The sequence below is a fragment of the Folsomia candida genome, unplaced genomic scaffold (genome assembly GCF_002217175.1).
Source record: "Folsomia candida strain VU population unplaced genomic scaffold, ASM221717v1 Fcan01_Sc006, whole genome shotgun sequence".
NCBI classification, from domain to species: Eukaryota; Metazoa; Arthropoda; class Collembola; order Entomobryomorpha; family Isotomidae; genus Folsomia; species Folsomia candida.
Window position 1 is genome coordinate 8,452,512 of NW_019091198.1, and position 9,414 is coordinate 8,461,925.

The 9,414-nt window shown below is 37.9% G+C and overlaps 1 protein-coding gene across 1 annotated transcript; it reads right to left on the reverse strand.

Annotated features, from left to right (window-relative positions):
- Positions 1–938: 938 nt before the first annotated feature.
- On the reverse strand, positions 939–8,444 carry LOC110851451 (eukaryotic translation initiation factor 4 gamma 2). Its single transcript, XM_022099227.2, has 24 exons — positions 8,088–8,444; positions 7,514–7,903; positions 6,317–6,391; positions 6,062–6,233; positions 5,838–5,940; positions 5,701–5,750; positions 5,548–5,608; positions 5,453–5,474; positions 5,339–5,367; positions 5,103–5,154; positions 4,815–4,852; positions 4,702–4,732; positions 4,491–4,612; positions 4,347–4,410; positions 4,171–4,239; positions 3,940–3,965; positions 3,790–3,864; positions 3,641–3,697; positions 2,736–3,557; positions 2,158–2,640; positions 1,943–2,074; positions 1,742–1,861; positions 1,441–1,624; positions 939–1,306 (listed from the first exon to the last, which is right to left on the reverse strand). The coding sequence occupies exons 3-24, from the start codon at positions 6,348–6,350 to the stop codon at positions 1,119–1,121; spliced, it is 2,934 nt and encodes a 977-aa protein (XP_021954919.1). The 5' UTR covers positions 6,351–6,391; positions 7,514–7,903; positions 8,088–8,444; the 3' UTR covers positions 939–1,118.
- Positions 8,445–9,414: the final 970 nt, after the last annotated feature.

Consider the following 9,414-nt stretch of genomic DNA (forward strand, 5'->3'; position numbering starts at 1 on the left):
GGGATGGATGGAGCATTTGATATTATTATTACGTTACGTTACGTGGTGGGTATCTCAGTAGTTGGCTCATATGAGAGAGTCGTCGTCAGAGCAGTTTTATCGTGGCGTGGCCTTGTTCTTACGGCAGGAGGAAATTCGAGATTCGTTCGTCGGCCTTTATGCAGAACATACACATGCGCTAGTTTAGTCGCTCTCTCTCCGACGTAAAGTCGTCACCAAGAACAACTCACTCACTTGCTTTCTCCGGCAAGAAGAACCCACCCAAAAACTGGAACAACCTGGCTGCTAAACCGACTCATACATACAGAGTAGCCGTAATAATAATACATCACGATCATCATCATCATCTTGCCGTTAGAAAAAGGGAACAAAATGTAGAAGAGAGAGGAAAGAAAATGATGAGATGACAAGAAAGGGAGAAAAGATTCATGAAAGGGTGTTCGGATGTGGACTAATAATAAGGGGCAGTGAGGGATAAGAGAAGCGTATGTATGAGAGCTTCACTATTATTAGGGCTCATCATCTATCACCAAAAATGAGAATTTGGGACAGGAAACACTTTTGCATACTTGGGTGGTGTATGGAGTAGATTGACGATGGGATGGTAATGATGGTGATGATGATGATGCGAATGTGAAGGCTCAAGTGTTGCGAAATGAGAAATAAATTAAGTTACGTCGTATCATATTTCCCGTTGAAATTAGGGCAATCAAATTAAACACACCTGTGTGAGTATTGCAAATATGAGATGATGCGCCTGCTGCTCCTTGAGTTGGGAGGATTTGTGAAAGCCGTGTTCAAATATTCATATGCAGAATTGAATTATGTATTCTCCATGGATGGATCGGGAGGATGTGTACATATGTATTAATGAAGAGTGTGTGGAGCCTGTTGTTCCACATAATCAAGGTTGCGTTGTTCTACTAAACACCTCGTGATAATGTTTCAGATTCTATTTATTCCCTTATTTATTTATTATCAAAGTGATCTGTCGATTTCAAAATTTCGAGCGATGAACATTACACATGGTACAGTAATAATAACGTAGTAGTAGTAGTAATAATAATAATATAATCGTAGTAGTAGTGTAGTAGTAGTAGTCGTAGTATAGTAGTCAATTATTCATCGTCAGATTCTGCCTCAGATTCGTTTGCTTCTTGGAGGAGGAGGAGCCACTGGTTTACTTGAAAGAGAGCTTGTCCTTTGCCTGGAAAGTCGTCTCTAATGTCTTCCTTCCATTTTAAGAATGCGTCCTCTTCAATGATGTCCAGTTCATAGAGGTTCATAAACCATCGCAAAAGAACCACTGAAAAAATTCAAGCATTTCATGGCATCAAGCTTATATAAAATTCATTTCATGGCCATGATTAAATCCTAGCCGTCGTGCTACATTATTTATTTTAAAAGGCACTCTTTAATGGGATGGATTTTTTTCTTTACCTTTTGGAGACTTCAAAGCGAACCAAGCAGCTTGTAGAGCATAAATGGAAATCACTTGCAGATCAACGTGATCGTGCAAGTATTTGTAGAAAATGGGTTTGAAGTTTTGCAACAGCTCCAGCTCCTTCTCCTTTACAAGCTTCTCGTTCACTTGATCTTCTGTTCCGACCGTCTCGGCTGTTTCCTATATACATTATGTTAACGTTTAGTGATTTTCTATCAACTAGTTTAATTTCAAGTTGATTTGTGAAATACATGTATATAAATATGTATATACATGTACACATATATATATGCTTACCCCATATACGTATTTGAAAATCACGGTCATTAAAGCACTGATGAACCCATGGGAGGAATGATATGTCGGATCAACGTGTTCGTTAATCCAATCGGCAAATTTGTCAGCGTCAGTGCTCACCTAAAATAAGTTATATTCATGTATTCATAACTCGAATAGCTAATATTATAGTAATAACTAAGTAATTAATGTGGTGCGTACTTGAAGTTGTTTTGCCATATCTTGTTGAATTTTCATTAAGGGAAATAAGAACGACAATTCTCGTTCTTCCAGGATCTCCGTCAACCTATCCTTGCTACGATCTGCCTTGGGCAACATATTCAGAAGATTCACCTGCAATCACATGAATTAACAATATACGAATGAACATATATAAAAAGTTCAAAGATTCTCAATATCAATCAATTATGGCTTACCTTGCTATCTTCAAAAAGACGGCACAGTTTTGGTTTTTCCATTTGTTTTCCCAGTTGTTGAAACACTAAAAGCAAAAACGGGTAATGTCTCCCATTTTCAGTACATTCAGCTACTTCTCCCAGAGTCATCACATCTTCACAGATGGACCCTGCAGTAAATGCGGCTACGTAAGTCTTAACGCGTGGGATTCCCGCTTCCAGGTCACCCATAACGTCCAACGTATTGCGGAAGCAGTCCAAGAAATGAGCATGAGAAAAGACTTCCTCTTTCACCAGTTGCATAATCAGAGAATACAAAATCATTCGTTGGGATTCTGATTGATCCATGGCCTTATTTAGGATGGAAGAAAGGACATCAATGTAATACTTTTCCTGAATTTTCATCTCCTTCAAAGAGTTGATTGCGACTTCCAAGTCATTTGCGCCCTCAATTTTGTCGGTCACTTCAGCCACAGCTTTCAGGACCGTATCCTTGTTCACTCCCTGTAAATATTTTCAAGAAATAACATTTTTTTAAAAACAATCTCATTTTGATTAACAGTATGTTAATTATTATTCTTTGTTATTATTAGTCTTACCTTGTCTTTCTTATTTTTCTCCAGACTATTTTTGTTATAATCGGAGGATGAGCTTTCCATTTGTGGTGGTGGAATAGGCTGAGGTGGTGAGCGTTGATTGAGTCTATTAGGTTCGTTCATCGTTGGACCAAATGTAGGCCCTTTGAATGGAGCAGGAGGCATTCGTTTCATGATCGAGCTGGGTGGAGGCCGAAGGGACAACTCCTCGTTAACTTGGTTATTTTGTTGGTGAGGTCCAGTAGTGGGTGGAGGATACATGCTTGTCTGTTTCATAAATCGTGGTGCAACTGGTGCTTTCTCATAGCCATTGTTTGCATTCACTGGAGTCACATGATTTCCTCGGTTTTGAGGGTGATGCAGCTGTTGATTTGGATATTCGTAGTGTAGTGGAGCATGGTTAATCTTTGAATTCTTCTGGTGATGGATAAGAGGACCATTTCCATGAGGCTGCATGTGATTTTGCCCGTTGTTGAAATTGCGAATACCTCCAGATGGGCGGTAGTGATTATTATGGTTGTTGTAATGATTGTGCGGATTCATATTCATGTGGTGATGATATCCATTATTGTCGACTCCCATTTGCTTTTCTCCGCCGGGAGTGATAACACCGGGACCAGTGCCTAAGCTGGTCATTGAAAAGGGAACTGGAGCGAAGACTTCTTCCATCCCTTTTCGATTTTTCTTTAGACCTTGCATCCGGCCATTCCGTTTGGGATCCGCGCCGAACTGAAGAAAATTGAAATCTTCTCCACCTTTCGGATCCACAATTCCCAACTCATCACTTGCCTCCCTCCGAATTTCCCCAATAGGTTTCGGACTCTCCTAGGATGACAAAAAAAAACACTTTGTTCGCTTTTGGTTGTTCATAACTGTTAGTTATGTACTAAAAAAGATAACAAACTGACCTTGGATGACGTGTTTTGGCGAGGAACCCAACTGTTTTCTCGCAACTCAATCACGTCCTGGTATGCAAAGTAAATATTATATTATTATAGCTGCCCATTTACCTCTGTTTACCTTTTACATTGCATTAAATCAATTCCATTTCATTTACCTGCAACATAAATCGGATTCTTGCCGGAAGGTTGTCACACTGCGTCAATTCTTTCATTCGTGTGAAATATTGGTCCTGTGAAGAAACAATGAACATGTTAATTCTTGTAAACTTTTATTAATTTACCAGAAAAAATTATAATTCACTAACCATCAGGTATTTCCCCTTGTCGTTGTCTAGAAAAATAATTAAAGCTGATTAATGATTTAATTTAGGATCAGTCTACTAGTATACATCAGAAATGGGTAATTTAAGGGACAAAATTATTAACATTAATATGGTATCAGGTACAATTGATCTAAATGGGATGCATTTATGGAAAATTTGCTTCTACTTTTAATAAACAATTTGATGTGATTGCTTTATAATTGTTTTACTAACCTAATAAATGACCACATGATCTCATTATCTGACTGAGGCACTCCAAATCTTCCGCCTTCGTTTTCTTGACTGTAAACAAAGAGCAGGTCATTACTCCCTTCTTCTCGCATTTTCACTCGGGTAATTTTATAAATATAAATATATAGATAAATTTAAAATATTAAAATTCATGTTACCTGTCCGAGTTTGGCGACACAACAGTTCCTCGCAGCATTTGTGCAGGATCGAATGCGTGAGCATCTACCAAAGGACAACAAATAATTAGTTCCAGTTCCAATTTTAACACTACGTTGACAGCAGATGAATAAAAATTGTTTTACCTCCAATTTGCCAAGTTCACCGATAAACTGAATATTGCCAAGCATCTTGCGCTTTGTAATGTGCTTCTCCTCTTCTTCCTCTGGAGTGAGGCGATCAGTTCTTTGATCATACATGGCAGAGGCTATAGTCAAAATAAAATAAAATAAAATACAAGTTCATTTCAGAGTGAAGAAAATTTAGTATATTTTTCCAAAGGTAATGGATGCATACCTCGAGCTCTGTTAGTGTACTCATCTTGACACTTTAAAGTAAAAACATAAAAATGTTACACTTATGGTAGAAGAATTAGCATAATATCTAATATGTGCATATATTATTATTACCTTGTTAAGAAGAAGTCGGCGAAAAGTGGTTGCACTGTCTGTATTTCAAGGAAAAAAATGAGTTAATAAATGCACTTTCTTCAAGAACCTATGCACATAGACTATGTGCCAAATGACAACCACACCACAGAAACAAGGATCAATGAAGGAAGGAGGAATTAAGATTTAGGTAAATTAAAATCATAAGGAGTGTTATAGCTTATTGCAGTTTACGATATTTGATTCTTTTTGTCAAATTATATATACAAACATAAGCAATTACAAAAGGTTATGACAATAAAAGCATACCTGGATTGGGAGGGTCAAAATTCGGAACTTTCTTCGATAGTTTCTTACATAGCTGTGATATAAAAAAAAGTCAATAGTAAAGGTCATTGTACTCCCCAGTGCAAGAGAGAAATAATTATAACTTATTTTTTAAATACTATAAGTATTTGCATTTTAATATTCATCGTAAAGATAACATGAGGCGTTCGAGGTATATTTATAAATAAAGCAATAAATGATTATTGAGATTCATTTACCTGTGCGTACATAGACACGTACTTGGGTTCTGCAAGAAAAATGGCATATGACAATTAGCATTGTTTGTTATCTCCAGAAATAACGGTTAGTATTTTTTTCAAGCATTATCTTACCTTGCAGGGCTTTTTCGAAGATCTAGGCACCAAAAATATACAAATCAGATAATGAAGCATAAATATTAGATTTCCTTAAAACAACTATTACTCACCAAGAGGATAACACCTTTCAGAAGTGCAGGTGAGTCCAATCCAACCCCGATGAGTTCATCGCTATGATTAATTAAAAAGACATACATTGAGTGAAACATTACATACTAATAAACAAAAAAGCTCTATGAACCCGAGTTGAGTTAATAAAATACCTTAGTCTGTCGAAAGTCTGGGGAGTAAGTTTGTTGAGAATGCCGCGGACCTAAGCAAAAATAAACGAACAAATCAATAAATCTGGTATTTACAGTTCATTAGAAAAATACGTTATTATTTATCTATCCTCCCGTACTTTTCTGAATTTAACATCGTCGCAGTTTTCTGGAAGTGCATCTCGTTTAAAAGCAGAAGGAGGAATCCATTTATCCTTGCTGGATTGGGAACGTTGCTCGTCCCTGCAAAATATAATATCAAAATAAGTAAGAATTGTGATTGTTGATAAGTACGTGTTGTCCATCATCGACAATTATTGAGTTCAGAGTGTTTATATCATGTTTTACGAGCGACACTACATACCTGCCTCCTAAACCACGAGAAGCACCTCCTAATGCTTTCGGCCCTTCCGTTGTTATTTTCGAGGTAGAAAATTTGGGAGGATCAAATGGGCGGTACACTCTTTCTCTTTCAGGAGAATGTTTTATTATGTTGGAGCGGTGTATACTCGTTCCTTTACTGTCTCGAAGCAGTTCTGTGAATCATAAATAAAATGACTAGTTTGCAAGTTTTATTCACCACATGCCCGACAAGCTACAAAGAGAAAACCTGGCTTACCTGCTGGTTTGGATTTTTCCACGAAATACACCATAAAACCGACTTTCGTAAACAGATTCCCAAAAAAATGTATATCTGAAAAGAAGGAACATTCAAAATATTCATTAATACATCGTAAAAACACGAGGACAGGCGAGTCTGCATATTTATACACGTGTAAGCAAATCAAACGATAGAATATATACATCTCTGTACTTTTAGCTTATTTGCATCACCATTGGTAAATATATATTCCGAAAGCAAGTCTGTCTTCTTGTCGCTCAATTATCATTTATTTCTACACAAAATATTTTTTAAATGCAAACTACTACGAAGACTATGCTAATAGTGGGGAATATGCAAACAGTGGTGTGTTTTCTTACTAAATTATGAGCTACACAAAAGTATGATCTGTCTCTATACTATTTCTTAGTGACTAAGGAAATCCATATGCATACTACTGCCCACATGTATCTATTTTGTAAACTTTTGCCTTTCCCTCTAATAAATCTGCATATTTGCTGGCAAATACTGTCAGTCTAAAATTATCATACCAACATCCGCTCAGTCCATGAATTAATCATAAACAATCATATTTCCATGCTCTGCATCCTAATTGTTTTGTCTAAATCCTGTCATAAAAATGCTGCGTCTGCCTGCCTGCATCATCATCGTCCGCATTTTTTCTCTTCTTGAGACACGGTCGGTGATGATGACGGTTATTAATTTGATTGTATCAGCCAGTAATGCGATACCGTGGTTGATGATGCAGTTGGTTGCAGCAGCAAACACTAAAACTGGTAAAACACTATACTGACTGAGCAGATTCCATATAACTAATTCTATTACTCATCCAATTATACAATAACTTCTTATTCATAACCTTGTGAGACATGACAAGCTCACACATACTCAATGAACATTCAACTAACTACCACTAAATACTCATCAAGTCATCAATCCAACATCCAATCCATTCAATGTAATCCAATCCTGCTAAATATACTGCTACACACACATTACATTGCTTCCCATCGTCATGCATATAATATGCACGGAATACTGCTATGAAATAGCGTGACACACTCGTTCACCCGAAATTATGATACGTTTATTAAGCCCTCCAATGACAATAAGCAAGAACAAAGGCAACTACTACTATATGTATAAAACAAAATGAAAACTCTCTAATTGCAAAATCATACAAAAAAAACTTACAGGTTTTTTGGGGGTGGGAGTGGTTGGCGTTGGTGGTCTTCTCTGTTTTTTCAAGACTGGTTTGGGCGACCTGTGTCTTTCTAATCTGCGATTTTATTCACAGAAGAAACTTTCACGAACAACGGATAGGGAACTTTACTACACGTAAACGTAAAACGGTCACTAGCGCTCTGATTTTTGCTGACCAAATCCCAAACTCACTGTCACACCGTAAAGGAGGAACAATCAGAAGGCGTTAAGAATGTGGCAACAATATCCTTATTATTTTTCAAACTAAACTCGGAGTGTTTTAGACGAAATATCTCGCCGTTTCTTGGTGACGTTTGTTTGCGATATATAAAATATCCTCTTCTTCCCCGTGAACTAAATCACTCTCCCTCAAAGAAGTTTCTGTAACCAACACGCAGTAGAGAAAGTTGATATTGGAAATGGTTGAGTGAAAACAAAACCTCAACACAACTAAGAACAATGAAGATAGAGAAGGATAGGTTTATAAATTCAGCAATAATAATCAATCAGTGAGGTGCCAAATTAACAATTATTTTTATCCCCTCTTCTTCAGTACTTTACTTACAGTTTTTTTTCGAGTCTCGCAATTGACGTGACTGACAAGCAAGGTGGACGTTGATGATGATGCTGATGACGACGACGATGCCTCTCTCGGGTTGAATAATTTTCCCTTTGGCCGAAAAAACGACGACGACGACGACGACAATTCCAACAAGCAAGTGAGTAAGGAGGGTTTGAAATTGCTTTCTTCTAGTAAAAAGTTAATGGTGGTGCAGTAGAAGTGAAGCAGGAGGAGGAGGAGGAAATGTACGTCGTTAGTTAGTAAATTGGGGTTGAGAGAATTGAGAATGGACTTGGTTGTTGGTTCCTCGTCTGGGCTGTGAGAGAAAAATGGAATGCTTGCTTGGGTCGCTCTTCTTGGTAATGATGATCAAGTTGGTGGTTGGTTCGTCGTAGCAGCGATACGTTACCATGTAGTTGGCAGTGGCGTAGTGCCGCGGTGGCGCTACAGTCCTCCTTTCTGACTCTATAGGAGGAAGTTAGGCCTAAATGGTTGGAAGGGAAGTTCAGAAGGGAATGCATTGCATAAAACAACAAACAACACCCACACGACCCTTCAAGGATGGTGGGCTGATTGGTAGGTTTTAAAAGTATGACTCATTGTTTGTGGTACTGGCAGAGGAAGATTTTGTAAATCTAAATGCATTTTGTAGAGTCAGTCATGAAGACTGGATGAAAAGGGCGTTGGTAGAATATAAGCATTTTCATGATAGTTGACTGTACTGCAAGATTTAATACATGGTAGAATTGAGCCTTGTACAAGTAGATGATACGGGAGAAAGTCGTAAAAAAATGAGATTTGTCCCAAGTACTTTCTTTAGGTGGAAAAGTTTTAAAGAGATTTTGAAAAAAGCCTGGTTACGCCAACCAGCCTGTTAAAACGCATTCTTCCCCCTCTTCGACTTCCTCGGCATATCTGTCTGTCTGTCTGTCTGTCTTTGTGTAAAAAGATCCATCTCGTTTAATAAAACTTTTGGTGGAAGAACGCAGCAGTAGTGTTATATGTTGAAGCTTTTCTATCCGTCCGTGGTCGTTGTTTTAGTGGTTAGAAAACCTCGGTGTAAAAAAAGTGGCCAAAATCTTCCTTGTATGAACAGTATTGGATGGCATGGGAGTGCAAAGTAAAAAGCATGTGGCTGACTAGGGTTAAAAAACAACGCGCATCCTCTTTGCCACCAGCAGTCATCTAAACTACCACCGACCGACTACTACTGGGATCAACGACTTTTCGGTCCTACTACTTTACACTGAGGTTCACACACAAAGGTCTTCCTCGATCCGACTGCACATTCCCGTTTGAGCAACAGGGTAGCCGTAGGAGTTTAACCCAA